The sequence below is a fragment of the Armigeres subalbatus genome, chromosome 2, assembly GCF_024139115.2.
Source record: "Armigeres subalbatus isolate Guangzhou_Male chromosome 2, GZ_Asu_2, whole genome shotgun sequence".
Taxonomy (NCBI): Eukaryota; Metazoa; Arthropoda; class Insecta; order Diptera; family Culicidae; genus Armigeres; species Armigeres subalbatus.
In genome coordinates this window covers 163,957,406-163,984,549 of record NC_085140.1, presented here as the reverse complement: position 1 = coordinate 163,984,549, position 27,144 = coordinate 163,957,406, and the positions used below count along the sequence as shown (strand labels likewise).

Here is a 27,144-nt window from a genome sequence, read left to right as displayed (position 1 = left end):
TTTTTTCTTACAATAGCAAAATGAGTTATTTTTTAAGCTATTCGATCGATCGATTTTTGCTATTATTTTAGTTATTTTAGCCACTATATCAAACAAACTAACATCAGATTTTGCTATTCTGTTATACATATATTAATGGTAAAACTTGTTATTCTTTGCTATTTTCTTTTACCCGGGTAGTACAAATTGATAATTTTATGTATGTCAAGAAAACCTTCAAAATACCTTTAGGAGAATTCCTTTTATTTTTTATTAATTCCTTTAAAAATTACTTGTTGCTCTTTCAAATGTTCCATTTCAGTTTAAGGGGGATGGTGGTCCCTTCGATTTTCCGCAGGGATCCCAAGCTTAACTGTATTTTATCCAGTTTTAGGAGGGTGTTAAAAACTTGGTCCTGGTATCCAGTTCTGGCCATTAGATCTTCAGTCGTGTTCCCCTAAATCCCGCAGTGTCCAGGGTTCCACGCAAAGGTGGTGGTACTGAGCATATTTGCTATCATATCATGGATCCAGTGTTATATCGGATGGTCGCTCTGCAGGGCACGATCGCACTGCAGAGCACAATCGCACTGGCGGAATCTGACAGGATCAAAATCGCCGCAACCACGGTATAGAATACGTTGCATCGGGACGGAAGGCTGTGCGATATCGTTGGGCCGTTTCCCGATACTCCTATCTTGATACCGTAATGCGAAAAAGACCCGTCGGTATATGGATGCACATGCCCGACAAATGCTGTGTTCAACAGTTTTGCTACTGACCCACGTAGAGCCTCGATATTTTCTTTTTTTTTATAATCGCTGCGAGACGGTGCTCTTTGCTTTGCAACGGAGTACCAGCTTCTCGCTCAATGTCGCTCACGTAGAGCCTCGGTATTTTCTTTCCTTTATAATCGCATACGAAAAATCTGGTTCCCTTGTATTTACAAGGTGAGGGAACATAAAACCTCCGGATATTGCAGAAGCAAATGCCGTAGCTTTTCAGTAAAAGGTAGGATGTCTGCTTCAGGCGCCTTGGCGGGTGTTGAGAAGCCTGGAGGCTGTACAACGGTAGTTTATGAACACTGGGGACAGGGTGTTATCAAGTTCTCGATTTGCTGGGCATGTTAGGTTGATCCCATAGTAGTCAATTGCATATTTAGAACTGTCATGGTACAGGGTGGCCCTATTGTTTGCTCTGTTCGGTTTGAAAAGGGTCTCAATTAAATTGATTCCGAATATACACTTGGCTTTGACAACCTTGAAGTGGGGGAGCAAAGTCAGTCCCTCGTTCAGTTTAAGACTGGCGACCGAAAAGGCGGAGGTCATTGCATAAATGTAAACGAGCTCTTTTATTTGCTGACATGCATGTAGTACCTTTACCTACACCAGCACGAAGCAGAATCGCCGTCCACCGATGGGTCTCGTTTGTTAGTTTCACCATTGTGAAACTTTTTCACCCTTAGTGGAACCCCAGTATCCTGCCAGTATGTACTGGATCTGGAGTTGCCAATTAGCACCCGATCTGATCCATTTATACCTCCCTACGAGTACGCGGTTCAATTCTAAAGAAAATTCGGTGGGAGTGTATTGGGACGATGAGAAAAACACACTGCTGTTAGCTGCGTTATGATAGTTGAGAAGGATTCGATGGGGTTTTGAAGTCCCATAAGCTCACTGGGCGTTTGAACTGGATGTTATCAATGGTCGGAATAAATAGAAAGTTTAGAATAACACTTTGGTAAAACCATAAATGGAAATCATTTCAGAAAAAAAGGTTCTCTTATTGATAAAATATTTTTGAATTTCGATTTTTGCGCATTTTTTTTCGTGGAAAATACTGAAAAAATCAAGTTTTGCAGCGACATAATCGATGTTTATGTACCTACGAGAAACATCTAGTAAAATGTTATAATAAATGGAAATTTCGGATCAAAGAAGTAAAGCGGCATGCTTTTGTTAAGATTATAGTTTATTCTTTTCATTCATCATTTTAAGCTAAACTCACTTTGCAAAACTAATATCATCTACGGATGTTTTCATTATTGATTTGATTTGATTGACGTCCAAGTTATATACCGTTTTGTATATGTATATATAAAACATATCTGAAAAAATTCTTTAACATTGTCACTTATATTTTTTTAAAGTTTTTCTTCCTGACAAAAGATATCCAAACGTAACAGACAAAAGAAATGTTTCATTTCATCTAAATACCGCTCATATGTAGTTAGATCTGATCTGCTTACTTATAATTGCAGAGACTGAATCAAAAGCAACTATTGTAAAATAGGTATTATAAATAGTACTATAAAGTCTCACTTGATTGCGCTTCGTAGAGGGAGGGATGGGCGAAAAACTCGAGCTTTTCACCAGAACTAAGAGCTAGTCTTTCACCTGTGGAATGTAATGTTATCGATGGTGGCGAACCGTCCGACTACTCTCTTATTTCTTCTTTTTGCTCTGCTTGGCTTTCTGTTTCTCCTGGAGCTTACGCTCCTTTTCGGTCAGTGATAGATACAGTTTATAGCCGAAGAACACTGAAATTGAAAATAACGAATTGCATTGTTTAGAAATAAGGAGGTTATTTTCTTTGCTCATTTAATGTAGTAGATTTTATCTTGACCATGCCCAGATGTTATACAAAAAAATAGTAGTCAGATGCGTTCATTCCCTAGTAACATTTTGGTTTTATACTGGTTTTATAACACTCTTGTAGAGTTAATTATGGTCTTCAAGAAGCATTATAAAACTTGAAATGTTACTTAAGTACGCAGATCGCATTCTGCGGAGGGTTTAGAAATGATTGACCAGAACTTGGCAAAATAATACAGAGAATCGAACGAATAGAACTTGGGATTAACTATCCATTCTCAACGTGCATGTTTCTCAGGTTCAATATATTTATTATTACGTAAGCATTTTTTCTGGGATTTTCGACCTCCCTCCCCCATGCAAGATTTGTTTCATACAAATGATTTTTTATTTATATGGTGCGTAAGAAAACGACAGACCCCTTCCCACCATAAGTGCTTACGTAATATGTGTTCGACCCGTAAGGACGATACAAATACTTTTGAAATATACCCCATTTTGGAATTTGTTGAACAAAATGTTAAAGTTTGTTAACGTTAAGTTTCAAGATGGTTTGAAACTTTCTTTAACTTTAATTTTGATATTTATATTCTATTTTTTACCCTTTTGACAACTAGGGTAACGATGGTATTTTGGACATCTGAACATATTTTGGACTTTTGGCTATATTTTGTTTATTTTGTTACATAAATGTGGTTAGAAATGTGATTATGAAAGAGGCCAAAGAGACACATGATTACTATTTATTTGAAGAAAGCTAAGTCGAAAAACACGCAAAATATAACCAAAAGTCCAAAATATATATGAAAAAATAATGCCACAACTGGTACATGCGTTCCTAATATGGATTAAGCAATTTTGGGTACTATCACGAATTTAAAAGCGGTTTTCACATTTGTTTTAAGAAGCAGGAAGGAAAACCTTCCGCATGAAATATCAACACCATCCACATGCCTTTTATTTATACATACTTTTAAAAATAATTGTTCTTAACTATGCCGACTATTTGTACAACCACCCTACTATGCATTTGTTTTGCATCATTCCGACAACGGATACATAACAATGCATTCGTTATAGGGAGAACCAAGAATGCTTGCTTTCGTTTTGTAGGAAACAGATCAACGTAGAAGAAGAATGACTCTCTTGGTAATACATAGCAAGGGTCTGTTCACAAATTACGTAACGCAAAAATCCGAGTTTTTGACCCCCTCCCTCCCCTCGTAACAAAAAGTAACTTTTTTTGGCACCCCCTCCCTCCCCCGTATAACGCGTAACTGTGAACATTTAAAAGGTATATTTTTTTTTCTTCCCTAAAGCATGTGAGGTTTAGTATTTTTTTATACTGTTAGATTAGAAACGGCACATGATAAAAAATCAAGGTTATTAAGAATGCTGCTATTAGAAACGAAAACAGAATTTGCGACCATGATCCTTCAAATAGTTTGACGAGGCTGTTCTGTCGAGAAATACAATATTCGCTTGGTGTTTTTACGCATATCAGCCCCACTATGTGCTTGATTTCGGTAATGACTGATGCGATAACGATATAAAGACATATCATTTTTAAATTGAATTGTTTACGAACTCTGGCTTGGTTTGAAGGTTTAACCGCTGTTTTTTAGAATAAATAAATAGTTTGCATGAGCATGAGCATGAGCATGATTGACCGCCCACGGTTGCTACTCCGTTATTGCCAGGTCAGCTGTAATTACACAGAGAACCAACAGATGAAGTTTGGGACTAACATCATCTTCAATGTGTAAGAACTGAAGACCCAAAAATAAGCAATACCAGCGCCGGCCGTGTCCGAATGCAGGTCAATTGAGGAATAGGTAGGAAATTGTTGACGTGATACTCGCTTTGATAGAAGCCGACAAGTCATCTGCACTTCCACGGGAAAGGAAGTGTGGCAAGATTCGTTTTGGTAAACGGTCTGCCGTGTATAGCGTGTAGCTTGAATTAAAACAAACATAACTGGATGCGAACTAAATTTTCATTTTCCGATTAACTTACTCACCCGCACAAGGCAGAGCAAAATTTCGGTGACCGGCCGATCGTTTTGCTTTCCGCACAAAGCAAAACCAAATTTCAACGACCGGCCGATCGCTCTGCTTACTGGAAAATCACGGCTGGACAAGAAACAAATTTACACTTTTTAATTAATTAACTCACCCGCACAATGCAGAACAAAATTCCGGTAACTGGCCGATCGTTTTGCTTTCCGCACAAAGCAAAACTAAATTTAGACGACCGACCGATCGTTCTGCTTACCGGAGAATCACGAGTGGACAAGAAACAAATTTACACTTTCGCGGATTAATCATCAATTATATAGGGGAACAGACGGCCTTCGGCAGGTTCCGTTTACCATTGGCAGGGGGGCCTTTGACGACCGAATTTTATGAAATTTGGCCACAATATTCTTTGATATGCAAAGAATGTTCAGGCCAAATTTGAGCAAAATCAGTCATAAAAAACCCCCCTGCCAACAATAGAACAAAACCTGCCAAAGCCGTCATTCCCCCTACAAAAATAATGTGAAGATCGCCTTGTAAAAGTAGGAGTTCCATGGAATGCTGAAATACTCAAATGTTTTAGTCATGTAGGGTCAAATAAAAATATGCTTTATACTAGAGTTTATTTATTTTTGTATTTGTTGGATCACGGATCTTCTTCATCCAACCTACGTTTTAATATAATATGATAAAAAATAATAATTTGCATATGATATAATACAAGATTTTATAAGATGCACTAAATCCTCAAAGAAATGGCAAATTCATTACAACTTTGAAGTAAAGTATCCATCTACACGGATGTTGCCAACGTCTTCCGAATGCAGCTTTAATACACCCCCAATTGATATATACATTTTCAGTTGCCAGTATAAACGATGTAATTATGAACAATATAAATAAATTGCATCTATTTGTATTGTATAAAAGAAAAAATCAAATTACCGCCGAAACTATTATTTCCTTAGATCAAGATCGGATGCTGTCAATTAAATAACAAAAGGGTTTAAAAATAAATAATAATATAATATAAATATTATATATGAATATTCAAAATAATAATAAAAATATGAAGAATAAGCATGGCTTCTATTTTCTGTTTCGTAAGGACATTCAATCTTGCGGTGTCCTTCTATTGAAAGAGTTATTGATTTAGGATAATATTTATTTTCGTTCTAGTCCGTGCATTCGTTTAATTAATATAATGAATTGAATGAACATAATTATTATGTGTATTAAATGAATATAATTAGTTGATTGAAAATTAATGTGTATATGTATTGAAAATATAGGACATAATGATGATAAATATAGATACAAGATTAAATCAACATGTGAAACAAATTAAAATAATGAATGAATAGAAAATATTTTTTGTCGTATCTAAATGATGCCACAACCGCGAAGTCTCATGGCACCCCTTTGTTTTAGGAATTCAAATTCTACGACAGAGCTTGAAATGAAACTATATGGAATCCTTCTTTAGTTCCAAAGATTATAAAATTTACCCCTAATTCCTAGCGTTAAAAACAACAAGATAAAATATAAAATAGGGAACAAATCAGCAAATTAAAAAAAAATGTTAATGTCATGCGCATAATCTATATATATAAAAACCAATCTATGTATGTATGTTCGCTAACTACTTCTGAACCACTTGGCCGATTTCAACCAAATTTGGTACAGACATTCTCTATCCTCAGGGGAAGTTAACAAAGGGGTGGGATGGTCATGTAGAAAAGGGGAGGGTGGTGGGAGGGTTTTGTTCAGAAAACGAACAATTCTGTGTAACTTTCAACTCCCAGGACCGATTTCAACCAAATTTTGTACACATATTCACTACGAGGAGGTAATCATATGGGAGGGGATTTGGGAAAGGGGGGGGTCTGGAGGGAGGGGTTTTGTTCAGAAAACGGGCAATTCAAAGTAAATCATGAACCCCTGTACCGATTTCAACCAAATTTGGTACAATACATTCTACATCATAAGGAAAAGATAACAAAGGGGATGGGATGGTCATTGGAAAAAGGGAGGGTATAGGGGAGGTGTTGTCTTTGGAAAACGAGCAACTCAGTGTAACTCCCAACCCCAGGACCGATTTCAATCAAATTTTGTACACATATTCACTATGAGGAGCCGATCGTACGGGAGGGAAATTTGGATAAGGGGTAGGGGTCTGAAGGGAGGGTATTGTTCAGAAAACGGGCAATTTAGTGTAACTGCTGAACCCCTGTACCGATTTCAACCAAATTTGGTACACACATTTTCTATCCCTAGGAGAAGATAACAAAGGGGGTGAAATGGCCGTTGAGAAAAGAGGAAGGGTAAAGGGAAAGCGGTTGTCTTTAGAAAACGGGCAATTCAGTGTAACTCCTGACCCCCAGGACCAATTCTAAGCAGATTAAATGATTAAATCATTCAACTCTATGATTAAAGATTATGATTAATGAATTATAATTTTTGAAAATGATGACTGATAATGATTAATGATTAAATTCATTTTGACAATAATTAACGATTATGAATAATGAAAAACCGTTGGATTATGATTAACGATTACCGATCGTGATTAAATGTTGACACACTATGTGTATGGTTAATGATTAACGATCGATATGATTAATGATTGATGATTATGAATGATCAAATTGCATAGTGATCCATAATCGAGTAACCTTTATTCCAAATTTTAAAAGGTATGATAATTATATGATAATGATTCAAGATTAATAAATAAAAGCAAGGTATGCAATGATCCAATGTTCCAGCATAACTTCTGCCTTGCCCGATTTCAACCAAATTTGGAACAAACATTCTTTTTCTTAAGAAGGCGAAGATGACAGGGATCGATCAACTCAACACTTCATCGAAATCATGGTTTGCCCAGAGAAAAGCAATGATTAAAGTGTTTCCTTCTGGACGGTAAATGTGATCATTTCTTTAAAAATAGACGTTTTTCCGGAATAAGGCATCGGTGTATGTTTTTCCTTCTTTAGAAATAGACGTTTGCCCGGAATAAAGCGATTTTGGGTTTGATCCCATTTTCAAAATCAGTCAATGTTTTCAAATGTAATCTACCTTCTTTTAATCAAATGATGAAATATCAATAAGAAAACACAATTATCCTTTTGACCTATTCCAATTCCGATGGTGAAAAAAACTGCGAATTAAACTGGCAACTCCGAGCAAGGCCGGGTACATACAGCTAGTCATTAATAGAATTCCATTTTTCCATAATCGGTTCACATAAATACCTGATTCACATAGATACACTGCCACATATATACACACTAGATACACTAGAATCGCATATCTGTCCCATATGAATAGGAAACCCAGCAAAGATGGGACAGATATGCGATCCACGGCAATACAACACATGTGGACTCCACGTACACCCCTCTCAATCAAACTTTTATTCAAACCAATCGTAATCCGATGTCTAATACTCAATTATATTAAAGGATTTTCTGTTTATGTTAACAAATAAGGATTGAAATCAAATCTTGTCAATCCTTTAAAATATAAAGATATTAAATAAGGGTGGATCTCACCGGAGTTTCCATGAATCTTCAACAGCATGAGCACAATCGTCACAATCGCGAACCGGGCACAAAATGGCGAACTTGTTTTACGTTTTTCACTATTCACCGTAAATTTTATATATTATCATATGTAAACAATGTTTATTCACTCTTTTCTTAAAACCTTAATCATTACACTTCTACTCAGATTTTTTTACATTTGGGTGATTAGCAACAAGCGGCAGAAAAAACGTCAGATTTTTTTCGCGTCCTTTTTATTTCATAACTTGCTTGGATCTCCCTTTTAGAATAAATAAATAGTTTGTACAAGAAAGGCAAAAAATACACTAAAATAACCTGCTGTGAGATAAAAACTAAAAAACTACAAATACTGGGACAATGATGGCTAGTATGATAGTGAAGAGGATAGGTTGATGCGTATTCATCGTCTTGATCAAGACATGTCAGCAATAATACTTCAATCAGTGATTAAAAAGCATTCAAAATAAATATTTATTCGCGTTATGCGTAACATTTGGTAGTACCCACCCCCTCCCCCACCTTTTGGTATAACAAAGTATAACGCAAGTTGGACCTCCCCCTCCCCCCAAAAGCGTTACGTAATTTGTGAACAGACCCCAACACCATTCAACAACGACTGTCGTTCGCTGAGGCATGAGTGGCTATACCGAAAATGCAGTCCACTGTGCGCTTGGTGACACGCACTTATGCCGTGTCGCGGTGGGGAGTTACATTCAAATTTCAATTAGCCAACATTCAAGACCATTGACCCTTCCCGTCAAAAAAAAATATTTGTTCAATCGATTCTTTATTTTATTTAAGATCAACTTTCCGAAAGAACCCATATTTTTTGACACCTCTAAACACCTCTGGAACAGTCTATATGTACATAAATTAACGCAAACAAATGAAACGTTTGTTTGAGAAAGTGCATATGTGACAGTTTTGGCCAAAATGAGATTTTATATATTCTGAATCCTCGTAAAAATACGTATTCTCAAAAAATACGAAACAAAATGTCTTCGGAAATGTACGATTTTTATTTCGTTTGTTTGAGAAACTACATAGTACATGTACACACGCACTTTGAAAAGCAATTTATGGAGTACAGCTTGCTATTTTTAAGTTCTACCTAAAACTATTGATCTGTATCGAAGAAATCGGAAGATTCGGTGCCAATTTGTTTAAATTAAAAACAATATTTTGTTTTCTCGGAATTGTGTGAATGGATATATGCAGTTTCTCAAACGAATGATTCAAATGTGAAGTATTAAAAAATATGGGATCTATCGCCCTAAAGTACTATTGCAACCTATCTAATTTGATTTACATATTAGGGAAGATGCGGTCAATATGCAATATATATAATTTATTGGTGATTTCCTCCGAAAACATATATTTTCGAAGTGTTTATCTATAATCTAACACATCAGTCATTACATGGTCCAAAAATTTCCATGTAAAGCCATCAATATTGCAACAAAACGATTTTATTCCAAAATTGAGAATTTGAATCCAAAATGAACGATGCTGGGCAATATGCGCCACCCAAAAAGGATAATCAAAATATTCCAATATTTTTCACCAAAATGTTCAAACTCTTCTGCATAAGATTAGTGTTAACTCTATCATTTGAGATAGTCAATGTCTCACACTAATTGTAATAAGGAGAAAATATTTTTTGTATCTAAAGAAAAAGCATGGAGGACATAAACGCCAAAATTGCGTTGGACTGAGCCAAAATATTTTATTTTTAAAAATTTTAATACAGAGTTTTTAACTGAGTTTTCTTAGTTTAACGGCTTACAAATGTTTTTTGACATTATCTTCATTTTAAGATAAAATTTGGGGTATAAACCAAGAAAAGGTGGCGGCGCATTTTACCCAACCGGCGCATTTTATACATACTTCCACAACATTTTCTAATGCACGAGAAAGACACTCAGCCCCAACCCAACATGAGCTTGATTTACAGACACTATCACCCTAGGTGGATAATTCCCATTTATTTTTATTTTTCGTGATTTGTTCAAAGATTTAGTGGATGAAACTCATAACCTCGAGAGAAACATGAGCTCAAACCCAGAAGCAATAACCGCTTTTTGATCCGTAGTTTCAATACAACGTTTTTATCAGTATGATATTATTTTCAACAATATAAAGCCTGTCCACGTTAAATTTCGGACACCCATCATCCAATGCGATTTTTTAAAATTTTCACAAACCACTGAGGAGATCAATTTACACGACAGTTGAATCTCTCCGCTTTATGTTATTATTTCAGCGGGTTTTCCTTCTTGTCCAAAGAGATAAAATGGCTACATATCAGTTGGACATTGTCTCAGTGTCCGAAATTTAACCTGGACAGGCTTTAATCAGTAATACCACAATTGCTTGAACCATAAACTTGCTGCCAATTAGCACTTTTTGTCAACTCACCCACACACAATAATACCAACAACCCAAACGCGATCATCAGATACAAGTCTAGTTGTTCGTTTAAAATCTCGCTGGATCCGAAAACGGGAATCGTTCTCATACTTTCGGAGTTTTGATGGGTTAACTTCTGTTCTTTTACCATTTCCGACAATCCTTCCAGCTGAGTAATGAATTGACTTTTGAACTCCATAGTGAACTGTTGCTTCTCCTGATCGGACAGCTTGTCGAACATGCCGGACAATCTTTTCAAATTGTCCACCAACTGTACTGCCATCTCCCGTTTGCTCCTGTCTTTGAGAAGTTCGTTTAAAGCTTCTGACTGCAGAGCATGTACGAAGGGGTTTTCCTCTACGTCACCATTATTCATTTTGACCAATTATTAAATCAATACAAATAATTAAGAGGTGCTAATTCGGACTGCACTTATCGTAGGTTTATAAACGACTGTGTAGTTGCTGTAGCAGTTGGCGATCCAATGCCTCAACGGCCGTCGTGTGCACACCTTCGGCGTGTGAAAATTCTATAAAAAACAATTGCTTTTTGGAATTCACTCAATTAGCGTGCGTGTCGCCCGTTAAAGGCTGAACAAACTTGCGGCTTGAATAAACCGCGATATCAAAATTGATACTGAAAGCGTCTTTTAGTCAAATCAATCGACCTCTCTCGGTGCGATAACTCCGGTTGTATACAGCATGGTAGGTGACGTGGTGGATTGCATGCTTTCATCAATTACCGATGAGGAATACGATGGAAATGGATTAACACTTGAGCATAGGTTGGTTTGCACCTACCTTGGTACATGTGTAGCTACTTATCTATAGCGCTTCGATTAGATCTTGAAACGGTTTGTGTGTTGATTCGCCAACGTGGGTAATATGATAAGGAAACTCCACTCAAGATAAGAATGATGGGTTTCAATCCATATGGAAAATAGGTTTTTCTGAGCGACTGTACATATTTTTAGGCTTTGGTCCGATTCGCGAATTAAAATCAAATTAATTTAATTCAGCGTCTTTTGAATATGATGAGGATGTCCCAAAAACTTAGAGGTTAGAAGCAAAGGGATGTGGATTAGTTTCAGAATCGAATTCTAATAAAGTATTCTTGAGTTCGATTTCAAGGAAGATAGACCGCATAGAACTATGGAAAGTCATGGGAGAGAACAGCTTCCTGGGTAGCGAGAGCTATACTGCCGTGAATCGCATATTTGTCCCATATGAATAGGAAACCCAGCAACGATGGGACAGATATGCAATTCACGGCAGTATAGGTGGGTCTAAACCTTAACCCAAGTCCTTTAGAAATAACAGTGCGTGGTTTAGAACATATAGGGTAGCGGTTCTCAACCTGGGGTATATACCAAAAAACTCAGTTCGATAAACAGATGTGATGTCCTTATGTGTGTGCGTGTGTATGTGTAGAGAATTTTGTAGACACACTTTTTAAAACTTATCATTGGCCGATTTACTCGCAATAGGTTCCATCCGACGAGGAATCCGGTCCCATTGTTTGCTACTGAACATTTGCCAAATCGGACTGTGGGCTCATGAGCTAAGGTCAAGATATTATTTCTCAAAACGCAAACACGCTAAAAAATACGCACTCATATTGTTGATACATCCCATGTACGGGAAAGGCATTAACACCGCTGGGCGGATTAATCAGAGTTTTCAATATAAAACCTTGTATTGCACATACATGCATGGCGATGAGTATATCAAAGCCTTTTGAATGCTATCCACCCTAACCAGCACAGTGTATCAAGGGCTGTGGGACAAAATATATAAAAAAAAACAAAACATGGAATGATAAAGTTTTGAATATGTTCGATGTATGTATGCTTCTGAACTAAAAACTAGATCGGATAATGAAGTACAATGTCTTAATTTCAATGAGAGGTGTCACGTGATGTTTACATATTTGCCACGACCTTGTCCTCGAGAACAAGCAAACCAAAACAATAAATTTGACATTCAAGGTACCAAATAAACTCTTTATAGTAAATCTGAGTTACTATGATTGAATGGTTGATTTAAAAGTATAGGATTGCTAAAATGTCGTTCCTGTTCGCGTGACCAACAGGTTACTTCGACCTGGCAACCAAAGTACCGGCACTACAGGTAGGGTAACGGTACCAATAGTGGAGGTATTAGTAGATCCACAAAAGAAAATATTTTTTAAAAATTGATAATTATGGAAAATTTACAACTTCAATATCTTAGCCAATAGATAAACTAATAAATTTGCTAACAAAAATGAGTTTGATGCCATTTAACATCAACAATTACCAAATATTGCTTGCACCACTATGGGTACACTGTTCCTTTAGTGGCAGTAAAAATTAATTTTGGTTCCCATAGTGGTGCTATTCATTGGTTTCTTATGAGACTCGCCACTATTGGTACAGTTGCACCACTATAGGTGCAAGGGAGTCAATTTTGTTAAGGAAAATCATTGTTTTCAATAGTTTTTCAAGCGAAATCTTAAGATAAGTTGCATTTAACAGGATATTTAAAGCACGACGCATCAACTAAAACCATCGTAAAGTGTATAAATATGATAAATCTCATTTAAACCCCACTAGGGATCGTTCAAAAATTACGTCCATCGTTTTTCGGCATTTTCACCCCCCCTCCCCCCCTCCTGTCACAAACTGTCACAAATAATTGACCCCCCCTCCCCCTGTACGTACATGTCTCATTTATATTTTAGCGATTACTGTGGTTTATCTTTTTCGTACACTATTTTCACAATAACATAGTGAGTTATGTCCCTTACTAACAGTTTGAATGTTTCTAAAATGCTTTCAGTATTTTTTTCTTGTGGACGGACGTCACATAAGACGAACCCCCCTCCCTCCCCCTGTCACAAACTGTCACAAAACTCTGACCCCCTCCCCCCCTCAAACCTTGGACGTAATTTTTGAACGGCCCCCTACCTCCACTATTGGTGCTACCTCCACTAAGGGTACGGTTACCCTATCAGGTATCAGAACGTCGGCTCAGGAGGCACGTTCCCCTCAATTTGGGAGATTTGTGCCATCGCCTTCACTGGCCTTTCTCATCATTTACCTGACGGAGAAGGAAGTGAAAAAGGGAAAGGAAGAGGAAGTGAAGTTGGAAAGGAGAATGGAACCATTCATAGGAAAGCCAATTATGTAGACTCACATGCATTCAGCTAGGGACTAAAGAGAGGTGTCACAAAAAAACAGAGGACGTAACAATGGACAAACGTCAAAGACGAAACACAGAGTGCACTGTGAAAAACGCATAATGCGAATCCATATAGGTAACATAAACAAAGTACATTGTAAAAAACGCATAATGCGAATCTATATAGGTGACAATTTGTTGAAAACTAAGTAAAACACATATCCATAACCCCACTCTTATTTAAGCTCACGTTGAGATTGAACAAGAGTAGCCGAAGCCGAACGTCAAGGACTAGACACAGAGTACACTGTGAAAAACGCATAATGCGAATCCATAAAGGTAACATACACAAAGTACATTGTAAAAAAACGCATAATACGAATCCATATAGGTGACAATTTGTTGAAAAAAACTAAGTAAAAAAACATTTTCATAACCCCACCCTTATTCAACCTCAAGTTGAGATTAAACAAGAGTAGCTGAAGCCAAACATCAAAGACGAAACACAGATTACGCTTTGAAAAACGCATAATACGAATCCTTATATGTAGGTGACAAACACAAAGTACATTGTAAAAAAAACGCATAATGCGAATCCATATAGGTCAAAATTTGTTGAAAAACTAAGGAAAAAAACATATTCATAGCCCCACCCTTATTCAACCTCAAGTTGAGATTAAACAAGAGTAGCTGAAGCCGAACGTCAAAGACGAAACACAGAGTACACTGCGAAAAGCGCATAATACGAATCCATATAGGTGACAAACACAAAGTACATTGTAAAAAAAATGCATAATGCGAATCCATATAGGTGGAAGTTTGTTGAAAAACTAAGTAAAACACATATTCATAACCCCACACTCACGTTGAGATTGAACAAGAGTAGCCAAAGCTGAACGTCAAAGACGAGACACAGAGTACACTGTGAAAAACGCATAACGCGAATCCATATAGGTGACAATTTGTTGAAAACTAATTAAAACACATATTCATAAACCCACTCTTATTTAACCTCACGATGAGGTTGAATAAGAGTAGCCGATTATCTCGGAGAAGTAAAAAGTCAACTACGCCATAGCTCCGGTTAGCGCAGCGAGGGCTAAAATACTGTGAAGGGGGCTCTGGTGCTTCACAGGCTCCGTTTGCGGTTAGGTTCTTATTAGACCCCCCTAACCATTCATTCGTAGGCACGGTAAGCATAAAGCCGCACCACATCGAGAATTAGGGGTCACCTGTATGGTGGACTTTTACCACTGGAACAGGCAATCCGTAATTTTATTCTTAGCCAGATAACCAGCTGCCGACACCACACGGCTATCTAGGCTGTTCGTGGAGAGAAGTTGACATTGATTTTACGTCAACTCTCAATGTGGCCTAACAGCCGCCGGATTGCTAAAATGTCGTTCCTGTTCGCGTGACCAACATCTAGGTTACTTCGACCTGGCAACCAAAGTACCGACTACAAGTGTCAAACCCATGTTGTTGATGAAACCAAACATGCACTACAACATGATGCATAAATTATGGCCAATTGAAGCTTGTTAAAGCATAATTTGGCTAAATAATTTAAATGCCTACTACAGCGCCACTAGCGTTCTAGTACTTATGCTTCTATTGGTTGAATCATGTTGATCACAATAGCTGCTTGGGATAAAAGCACTTCTAGAGTTCTAGCATTATAATAATTCTGCATCTACTGCTAGCTGTTGCTGAGGGCCGCATGTCATGCTTCACACTTTTTAGACTTTCAAGATGAGCATTATATTAGGCTGGTCTCACGGGAACAAACTGGTCGATAGTGTACAGTAGTATGTTGACATGGTCGAAGCAGCTAGGAATACGTCGAAGTATCGAAGTACCGCGTCCTAGTCAACTTGAGCATGAGAGGCATTCATCTAGTTGAAATTGGCCTTATAAAAGTCGTATGAAATGCTTTTAGACGGCTCATGGAAGTGATGGAGCGGTTTTATTTTGAGTTGAATCTGGACGGAAAGAGGTTGTCTGACAATCTCATGCGGTGTTTTGAAATTTTTTTTAATGCTGTGGAGGGCCATCATCGGCACACAAAGACAGTATTCGCCGTTTAATTGGAAAAAGTTAATTAAAAATTAAATGAGAAAAATTTTAAACATCAGTGATATGTGGAAAGGTCTTATTTTTCGCATCCGTTTATACTCATTCTAAAATCTATCGTTGAACGTAGGGATCCTACTATAGGATCCCTAGTTGAACGCAACGCAAAAAATAGTTGTTCTTATGTATGGCGACAATTGGTACACCCACCCTAGTAAATCTGAACAGACCGCATTGTGCTTTTGTGCTGTGCGGTTCTGTTTTGTCTTTGCTGAAGGAAGTTTTCAATACAACCCGAAGCTAATTTAATTTCAACAGTGCTTCTCAGCGTTATTTGAACCTACTGATCCCGTTACGATCTTTGCTTGGACCCGTGCCTTCGTTTTACGTTGGACTCGTTTGTGGTGGAAAAATTCCGACAAGCGGTGGTAGTCCTGCAAGGACACCGTTCTGGGAAAAACCTCTCAGAAGGTCACGTCTCCACGCTCAGCAATGAGCATTAATAAAAACTAGAGGAAGGGTGAGTCTCTGAATTCTTCATTTCCTTCTAAGAAACAAGGTTTCAAGTTTCAAGACCGTCCTGCCAAAGCGCGGAAAAAATAGAAGGAAGCTAGAGATATTTCTTCTTACTCTAACATTGGAAATAATTCTTCTCCTATCAAACTGAGCAATCAGTTCGAATTGATTCATAACGAAATTGGACTAATCGAATCTACCTCTAGCCCAGGTGATTCGATTCATGCGAAGAAGCAAAGAATTCCGCCAATTGTGGTATCTGTTGCCGAGTTTTCTTTGATGATGGGGAACTCTAATAGGATCCAATTCGCCGGGTAAACATATTTCAAACGCTCAAAATCGGCAATCGTTTGTCGGAAGAGCAATTCATACCCACCACAATCAACGAACAAATTTTGCTCCTACCTCTCACCGGGTAACGAACAGTTCGTCGACTTATGCAAGCATCGCTGCAGGCAGGCAAAATTTCGTTTCTGAAAATTTACTGACATTGAATGATTTTCATTAGGGATCCTACATTCAGAGATATGCGAAAGCGGCCATCTTGAGCCAATCGAGCATTGAGAGCTGTCAGAATCTGAGCCAAATGAACATTGTTATTGTTGCGGATTGAAAGGTATTGCGATTGTAATAAAAAAGATTTTACGAAAAGTTTTGTCGAATAAACAATTTGTTTTACATTGGCAAGTTGAAGTAGTCTAGTTTATGCATGGTACTTTGTTTATTTGTATTGCACTTTTATTTTAGTGATAATGCACTGTTGGACGTTAGATAACGAAATCAGAAAATGTCATTATATGCAAAGTCATGTTCGAGCTCCAACTTTTTTTGTGGCGGCAAGTGCTGGCAGCGTTTGTTTACGAAAGTAACAGCGTTGCTAAATCGTCTGGAAAAGTATTCGCACATCTCTTAATATAGGATCCCTAATTTTCATACCCATTCTTCAACCGAAAATTACGGTCGTACTGACGACTCAGGTGGGCTACGAAATGGTGAGTAGACAACCGGGAAGGAGCGCCTAACATAGCTCTGGTCCTCACAAGTTTCAATACTCATGCTTCCACGGGTCTTCCGATGACAATTGACCGCCAGCTAAGAATTGCTTACTTAGCTGGTAGTGTAGCCTGGCCACTGTTGTCCTTCTGACATCAGTTAAAGTGAGAGGGTGCGTCCTGTGGGGTCTGCCTAGAATGTGGTGGGGTTCGACAGTAGGCTCTGTTGAACTTCTATAAAAAGCTGCATGTGTACCCAAGCAACCCTATCAAAGCGACCGTGTGAGGCTCAAAGCACACATACAGAACGCCGTCGGGACAAGTTCTACTATACTCTGGTTTACGAGGTGAACACGCTCCCCGACATCGCGGAGTTGGCTTCCTACTAAGCGCTCAGGCACACTCTGCGCTTATGACGTGGGAACCTATAAGTGAAAGGATAATCGTTGCCAGATTTAGAACACGGGTCCAAAACCTTACTATAATCCAATGTTATGCGCCAACCGATGCTGCCGATCTGCAAGACAAAGAGAACTTCTACAGTCAACTCAATGCCGTCGTAGATAGAACTCTGAAGGGTGATATCAAGATCTGTTTGGGCGACTTCAATGCGAAGATCGGGTCCGACAACTCGAACCATGAGCGCATTATGGGACGCCATAGTCTCGGAAAAATGAGCGAAAACGGAAAGCTGTTCGCAGAATTTTGTGGTAATAACGACATGGTGATCGGGGGATCGCTCTTCCCTCATCGACTGGTTCACAAGGTCACGTGGGTCTCCCGTGACGGCTCTACAGAAAATCAAATCGACTACATCTGCATCAGCCGAAAATGGAAACGGAGCCTTCTTGATGTACGGAATAAACGTAGTGCCGATATCGCGGCTGATCATCACCTCCTCATCGGAGAAATACGCCTGCGCATTGCACGGATTCGTCGGCAGGATGAGAGAGTTGAACGACGGTTCAACACACGCCGACTGAAAGATGCCAAAGTGAAACGGTCCTTCGTTAAAGAACTGGAGTCGCGTGCTGCAGATATTCCGGAAAGTGGCAGCGTGGAAGACCAATGGACCGCCATCAAGAATGCCTTCATCGCCACCAGCGAGAACAATCTGAGCGAACCCGCAGAAAAGCGCACCCAGAGAAAACAATGGATCACCGATGTGACCTGGAGGAAGATAGAGGAGCGAAGAGAAGCCAAAGTCGCGATAGAGCGATCAAAAACCAGAGGAGCTCAAGTCTCAAAGTCGAAGGAGAGAGAGCCGCAGAAACCGGTGACATTCGCCTCTTCTACGATATCTCACGACGCTTAAGGCCAGTATCGACTTCAAAAGAAATAAAAATAAGTCGATACTGGCCTTTAAAAAGTAGAGAGGTTACGGAATTTTGTTCAATATTACCAAGAGGAATTTTGACAACTGATCTGCATGGAGCAAATTGTCACTTTTACTTACGGAATAATCGAGCAGAATATTTTTCCGAAAGTAAAGTGACAGCTCCCATTACTTTGCGTGGGAACCTTACAAATGCCAATATTGTTTTTTGTTCTTTTCATGTGGATACTGTTGCAAGAATTTTGTTTCGATTCTTTACTTTTCCGATTCAGTGAACAGAATTTAACATGTGATTGAGATAGAAAAAGAAATTTCTTTTGAACACGATACCAACCTTTAAGCGAGGCGAAGATGAATGCAACGATGCATGTGAAAGACGCGAATGATCAGTTATTGACCGACCCAACTGACCAGCTGAAACGCTGGTTCGAGCACTTCGAACAACTTTTTCAAGTGCCAGCCAGGCCACCACCACCTCGGCATGATCTGCCTAGGATCCGACGTATAACACGCATCAATACCGAAGCTCCATCACTGCTAGAGATTATGAATTATTCAACTTCCTATCAGTTCATAATGTGCACATTGTCATTATAACTGAAACCTATTTAAAACCTGGACTCTTTATCAAAATAGATCCAAATTATTTTATTCACCGAAATGATCGTCTTGACAGCGGCTGTGGTGGAGTCGCCATTGTCATTAATAGACGAATCAAACGTAAATTACATTCTTCATTTGAAACCAAAGTTTTTGAAACCTTGAGAGTTTCTGTTGAAACAAATTTTGGACAATTCTCTTTTATTGCTGCTTACTTGCCTTTCCAGTGCATTGGGCAGCAAAGGTATTTGCTGAGAGCTGATCTCCAAATTATAACTCGCACAAATCCGAATTTTTCAAAATTGGTGACTTTAATGCCAAACGCCGTTCATGGAATAATGCTTAAAGCAATTCCAATGGTAAAATTTTATTTGAAGATTGTTCTGCGGGATATTATACTATTTAATATCCAAATGGACCAACTTGTTTTTCTTCCAGTCGAAATCCTATTGGTAACTCATGCTGACTTTTACTCTGAAATCTTCCAAAAAATCATTAACAATCCAATAAGCTCTACTTTTAATTACCATAGAGCTGATTTATACAAAATGTACATCGAAGAACTCGCGATCCCGCGTTGAAAGTTATTTGGCGAGATTTGCAAAATGAAATTTAAAAACGTTTCGCTATGCTGAGAAATACCAACTTTGAGAATGATGTCTCGAAGTTGGATCCCAGTTCGAAGCCCTTTTAGAAATTAACGAAAATTCTTAAAAACCTCAAAAATTTTATTAATAAATGGCGAAAAAGCTCAAAAACTTACTCAGCAGTTCGAGAGTGCCCATAATTTTAGTCTAGGTCTCTCTAGTCCGATTGAGGATCAGGTTACACGGAGCTTCGAAGACATTCTCAATCAAGAGACTGTTATTGAACCTTCTAACTAATTTGAATGAAGTGAGATCTATTACTAGAAAATTTAACAATATGAAAGCCCAAATTCATAAAAAAAACTTCCTGAGAGCTCTTCATTCGTTTTGGTTAATTTATTTAACAAATGTTTCCAATTGGCATACTTCCCTAATAAATGGAAAACGCCAAAGTTGTTGTTTTAAGCCGGAAAAAAATCCAGCTTAGGCTTCTAGTTATCGCCCAATCAGTTTGCTTTCTGCTTGAAAAGATTATTTTAAATAGAATGATGGTTCATATTAATGACAATTCTATTTTTGCTGTTGAGCAATTTGGTTTTCGCCATGAGCATTTAATCACTGATCAGTTATTAAGAACAAGAATTTAATTCGACTCAACAAATCTGAAGGATATTCGACTGGAGATGCTCTTCTTGATATAGAGAAAGAATTTAACAGGGTTTGGCATAAAGGTTTGATTGTAAAATTGATGAATTTTAATTTTCCTCTGTACATTATTAAACTGATCCAAAATTATTTATTAGATCGCTCACTGCAGGTTACAGGTAATCTATCGGATTCGAAATCTGATAGATTACCAGTAAACGCTGGTGTTCCCCAAGGCAGCATACTGGGGCCCATATTGTATAATAATTTTACTTCTGACTAACCTGTTTTACCACCAGGGTGTCAAAAATCTTTGTTCGCAGATGACACGGGCCTTTCAGTCAAAAGTATACTATCCAGTATTTTGCGCTCGATAATGGCGGCGTGAGTTCCCCTCAATTTGACATTCAAGAGGTAGAAAACATTGGAACTCATCAAGTCTGCCATGATTTAATTAATATTTTTGGTGTCAATAAACAAATGTCAATTATTTTTCACAGCTATTTTCAGAAAATAAATAAGTTCTTATTGTGTATCTGATATTTTATCTAGTATTACTACCTAATTAATGTTCTTTTAATGGACGAATAACTGTCGATTTCGTGTCAGGCTTCCGCGTCTATGCTTGTGTAGTCTTTCTGCAATAAATAGTTGAGCAGACATTTTATTGAATTGACCAGTATTCATAATTTTTAAGAGTACTACAAAGAAGGACGATGACATTTAGTTTAGTTTTAATATTTTAAATTATATCAAGGCATACTTGATGAGTTCCAATGTTTTCTACCTCTTGAATGTCAAATGCAGAGGAACTCACGCCGCACAGAAGGGCCAATCTTAAAAAAGACGGTCAAAAACCATTTTTTCAAAGTGATCCAAATTACAAACTTGGGTCACGAATTATTAGTTGGATACTTGACGATGATGTTAGTACAGTTTTGAGTCATTTGAATCGGATGGATCTTACGTTTACAGTCAATACAAGTTGAGCATGTTGTCGATTTTCAATTTCGTTGAATCTTGTAACATTTATCTTGCTGCTTCAATATGGTGGCAATAACGTATACATCAACCAAACCTATTACATTCGGCACCATTGCAAAGTGTAGTCTTAAATCTAATAAAGCCACACATGTACGTTCGTAAATTATTTTTGATCGCGCTGAAAGTACTCCATCTTTATTATGTATAAAATTATTATTGTATTATCTATAGATAGTAGAATCTATAGATGAGCGAAAGCATGGCTGAGTCGATTTTTTTGCCCGTGCACACGCGCATATGACGTCACAGCCCTTAACGTTTCCATTGAAATCGTGACGTCATGCTCGTTTGGAGACACGTTTGACAGTTCGTTTGGAGACAGAGGATTTATCTTCGCTCATCTATATATTCCACTATCTATAGTATTATCTATCTGCTATACTGTTGCTAACCGCAAGTCGAACACATCTGCAGGGTTGTTACGGAGATCCTGGAATATTTTCCGCGCCAAATCCGCGCCGACCAAAATCAAATCCGCGCCATTTCCGCGCGACATGAAATCCATTTCGCGCCAAACCCGCTCGAACCAGAACTAATTTTAAGCAAATACATGTAAAATGTCAATTTTTGTTACCACAATTTACTGAACGTTTTCTCTTCAAGTTCGCTTTTATAAGGATTAAGAAAACCGTAGTTATTAGTACAACCCTGGCCCTATCCACCACTAGAAGTACTGAGGTGAATATTAATGCATTGATATACAACAAATTTCAAGGCCAGATTTGGTCTTAATTGATAATAATATTGGAAAATAATAAAAAATCTGCCGAAACCGCAATTCTTCTGAACAGTTATGCAACTTTATTATTGATTACAAGAAAAACTTGCTTTGAGCTTACGGAATTACACAATGCAACTTGTTTTTGCCTTTCTCGTATACTAAGTATACGTAAAGGCTATAATTTCACTCCAAAACCAAACTTTTGATAGAAGGCTCGGAGACCCATAGTGTTATATACCAATCGACTCAGCTCGACGAATTGAGGTGATGTCTGTTTGTGTGTATGTATGTATGTGTGTGTGTGTGTATGTGTACAAATTTTGTACACACTTTTTGGAACTTAGCATTACCCGATTAACTCGCAACAAGTTGCATTCGACGGGGAATGCGGTCCCATTGTTTGCTATTGAAAATTGGCCCGATCGGACATTGCATTTCGGAATTATTGAAAAATCATTGTTTTTTCCCCCCTTGGAAAAAAAATTCAAAATCGAAAAAAAATATTTTTTCAAGAATGGTGGAAATGCATAGTAATTAATGCAAAAACATGCAAAATGATAGAAAATATGCGATCTATCCCCCTAAAGTGCTTTTTTGACCTTTTCTATGTGATTTTTTCAGTACATTTTACGATGCACGAGAAAGGCATCATCACCGCTAGGTGGATTAATCTGGGTTTTTAAACAAAATTCCAGTAAAACAATTATTTGTAACCGTATCAAGAAACATAATATTAGGCCGTTACAAATATTTAATTAACATCACGGCATGTGATTAACATTATGTCCTATTGGTCACCGAAAGATCAATGGGGGCGATAATAAAAAATAAATATTGAAATGAAAAAAAAAATCATTCTCAGAACTATTCGAATTTTATTATGTTGCTCCCTCAAAATATAATTTTTGGGCAAAAAAAGTCCAAGGGGAGGAGACATAATTGGTTTCAAATATTTGTATCGGCCTTACAATACAAAATCTATCATATTTACTCAAGCTCCTATGATTTTCAAGTCGGATTCCGAGTTTGAGCGTAAAATTCTTCAGAGAATTCCTGCAGTAATTCGTCATCGTTACTAGAATTTCTGAGAAAATCGCAATGTGAATTCTTATGGAATTTTCTCTGGGAATTGATGCAAAAATTCTTCCGAGAATACTTTCAAGGAATTTCTCCATGAATTTCTGTGTAAATCGCTTTGGAAATTTTTGCAGACATTCTTTGGTGAATTCCTTCGGGCATCATTCCGCTCCAAGAATTTCTACGGAAATACGTCCAAAAGTTTCTTTATAATTTTTCGAATTTTAAATGGTTTAGAAATCCTCTTTGGGCTGTGGAAATTCATTTATTGAAATTCTCATAAAATCCTTGTGTCATCAAATCAAGGAACATTTTTGTTTTCAATTGGCCGGGGTTCAGCCGAATCGAATCAAGCGCCAACCATTTTTCTGCTCAAGTTTACGTTTAGCAGATTTTGTTGGTCACAAATCTTGTCGGATACCGCAGGGGACAAAAATCCGCAAATCACCGAAATCAGTCCACCTCATGTGATATCCATATATTGAAGGGGTTTAAGGGCATTAATTTATAAATAATTTATCGCATCCTGTTCATATACTTGACCAGAAGCTTTTTGGCCATTGAAATGGGAAGTGGGCTTTGAAATTAAATTCACAAAAATAAAATCACAAGCCAGCAAACGCGAAGTTTCGAGTGCCATTAATGCCATTTGCCACGATTAAGGCAATACTTAAAGTGACTGTGTTTAAATTGCAAATAGCAACATATAAAGTACGGACTTTGATTATTTGATTCGATTTCGATTCAGCAGGTGTTTTAAAATCATTATTTTTTAGTGTGTTTCGTGGTTTTTAGTTCGTAAAAGTAAAACATACAAAATAAAGGCCCACCAACAACTGTATCAACGACAAACATTTTATTTGCATATGGTTCGTATTTTCTAGAGACCTCAACATATACTGAAGTGATTTACAAGTCAGTGAAAAAGCCGCTGGGTGCGGGCGGTTCTGGTACAACCCCGACCAAATATTGTATAAACCCTTATTCGTTATAGATGAATGCTATGGAAGCAATATAAAATGTTCCAACAATAAAAAACTTCTGAAAAATATTATGATATATCGTGCTATGTGGTTCATCGTAAAAGGAATAATCATTCAGGAACTGACAAATATCTCGGAACTACGAAGAAATTGACAAGATGGAAATGGATGTTCATGCCCTTCAATAGACATGTGTTCTATTTGTCAATTTTAGAATGGATTAAAATTGACAACAAGTGGCATCCCTCTCCTCATGACATTTGTTTAATGAATGCTGGCATGCCATTCAATATGAGCTTGGATATATCCGAAAACAATATAGGTAATAGACTTCAATAAGTACCTGCCCTAATTCCGTGTATCGCCTAATACCGTGGTTTTCATAAAAAGTCAGAACCTGGCTATCATGGACATCACATTATTTGGTGAAATGTTCACAAATAATATGTTTGCACATTTCACCAAATAATACGATGTCCATGATAGCCAGGTTCTGATTTTTGATGAAAACCACGGTATTAGGCGATGCGCGGAATTAGGGCAGGTCACGGTAATAGTTCTCAAAAACATTTGCTATTGAAAATGAAGTTCATCTAAATAGACATTAAATTAATTTTCAAATAAACGTCCTTAGATCTAGCTGTTTATTTATTAAATTTTCGCCTAAAACTAAATCCGCGCCAAATCCGCGCGAAACTTTAAAATCGTTATGTAAATCCGCGCCAAATCCGCGAAAATCGCGAAATCCACGAAATTCGCGAAATCCGCGTAGTCGTAACAACCCTGCATCTGTATATGGAAGCCTATATACAGATGTGCTCGACTTGCGGTTAGCGGCAGTATATTCGTTGTAAAATTCAAAAGAGTACCCATCGCTACCCATCAATGAAATTTACACTCAAGCTTCATTTTTTTTCTGAGGAATCCAATCCTGCAGATATTAGGTTCCGCCACCCTCCGCTCGCTTAGTTTTTTCGGTTTTACTGACGGTGGTCCTTTCGCCCTAATAGTGCAGTACAGCAACGCACAATATGTTTTAACCTCTCTTTCTTCTTATAATTTGCTGCTATGCAATGGTTCGACATCAGCTGAGAATTGTCTAGCACTATTCGTTCTCGTCTCAAACGTACTTTTGTTAAGGAAATCACTGGTGATCATGAGTTCTAACTCATGCGCTCTGAAATTTTTAAAATATTGATAAAAAAAAGTAGAACATATTATCAAGTCATGTCATGTCATGTCTAGTCGCAATGGATACTTTTTGGAGAGGATTTTGTTTAATTCCTTACCTCTAATTTTCCAAACTCATTCTGTAAAAATAATCATGATTTTTTCACATGAACTGTAATATCAAGTCACGATTTACGGCTCTACGGCTGTACGTTGATTAGCAACGAAACAAAACCCATTCCATATATTTACAATTTTCAATAATAGAATACATGTTTTATTAGCATTGCAGTGAGGCGACTGAAATTTGTAATTAAAACTAGCAGTTAATATCTGTCGAACTGCTCATAGAATTCTTCACAGGCATCGCCAGCCATTGATAGTTGATGGCGCACCACTGGGTGCAAGCACGTTATCTTTGAGAACTATAGCGTGCTTGCGACGACTGGTGCCCAACCTTTACTAGACGGTGAGTCCCACTTTGGAATGTAATGCCGAGAAGATGAACCATGTATTCAATGAAATATCCTAATGTGTGGCCTGCTAGGCATTTTTAGTCACTTCTAACATTTTTGACCGTCTTTTTCGAAATTAATCACACTGTGCGCCGCCATTACCGAGCGCAAAATACTGGATAGATTGCAAAAATGTTTGAATATTTTCTCCACTTAATTGCAATAATGGAAAATTTCCCCGAATGCTTGCAAAACTCAGCCTATTATTTTTCCACAAAAGGTGAGAGCTTCTTATTTGAAACCTTCTAGTTGTCACTATGAATGGAATTACAATTTAAAAACAGAATCCTGTGTAATTGGTCTAGCAAAGCTAAATATTTAGGACTTTTGTTAGATCAAAAATTAACTTTTAAAAATCACATTGAAGGCATTCATGCCAAATGTAACAAATATATTAAGTGTCACTTATAAACAGGAAATTAAAACTTTGTCTTAAGAACACATTTTTAGACCAGCCATGATGTATGTAGTGCCAATATGGACTAGTTGCTGCAATACCAGAAAGAAGGCACTCAGAGGATTCAAAATAAAATTTTGAAAATGATTCTGCAATTTTTTTTTTGCAATTTTAGACAAAAATCGTTGCAATCTTTAGTTACTTTAGTTCACTTAAGTGAACACCTTTTTAAAAAGATATAAAAAAATCTGTCATAGGTGTCTTGGGAGGTTAGTTGGACTTAACAAGGCTCAGTTCGTATCTTTTCTGTTTTCTCACAAACATACAAGTTCTTACCGAAGACCGATGCAATAAGCAACACCATGACTAGAAACACCAAGTAGTCCGAAACACCGGCTTCCACTTTGCGATTAGTCATCGAGCCCTTCAGAACGTCTCGTTTTAGCTGCTCTTTGTCTTCATCGGATAGATTGTCCATGCCCTCTAGCATCTTGATAAATTCGTCGATGCTAGGCAATTTAAAGTTGCCTGCGCCTCCGAATGGGGGTAGTTTTGGTGCATCCTGGCCAGCATCACCAGCCGATGGTTCCGAGATGACATCTTCGATCACGTTATCCATTGTGCGTGCGCCTCAGTGTGCAACGTTGGCCGGTTTCAAATTTGTTTGTTATCTCCACGGACACGTTGGAGGACCACGTCTACGTTTCGAATTTTACGCGTCGCACCCGGCTATGAACAACAATAAACTGATCCAAAATACGA

The 27,144-nt window shown here is 37.7% G+C and overlaps 1 protein-coding gene across 2 annotated transcripts; it reads right to left on the bottom strand.

Moving 5' to 3' along the window:
* Positions 1–1,931: 1,931 nt before the first annotated feature.
* LOC134215419 (uncharacterized) lies at positions 1,932–27,144 on the bottom strand. Of its 2 annotated transcripts, none has more exons than XM_062694617.1 (2): positions 26,719–27,144; positions 1,932–2,517 (listed from the first exon to the last, which is right to left on the bottom strand). In XM_062694617.1, the coding sequence occupies exons 1-2, from the start codon at positions 26,999–27,001 to the stop codon at positions 2,423–2,425; spliced, it is 378 nt and encodes a 125-aa protein (XP_062550601.1). In that variant the 5' UTR covers positions 27,002–27,144; the 3' UTR covers positions 1,932–2,422. The 2 variants fall into 2 exon arrangements, with proteins under 2 accessions (XP_062550601.1, XP_062550600.1); XM_062694616.1 differs by lacking the exon at positions 26,719–27,144 and adding an exon at positions 10,575–11,186.

Bases quoted from the DNA above. Each gene is read 5' to 3' on its own strand.
- LOC134215419 (XM_062694616.1), bottom strand. From the start codon at position 10,941: ATGAATAATGGTGACGTAGAGGAAAACCCCTTCGTACATGCTCTGCAG. The intron at 2,518-10,574 runs GTGAGTTGACAA...TTTCAATTTCAG, and splicing joins GTTGGTATTATTGTGTGTGG to TGTTCTTCGGCTATAAACTG.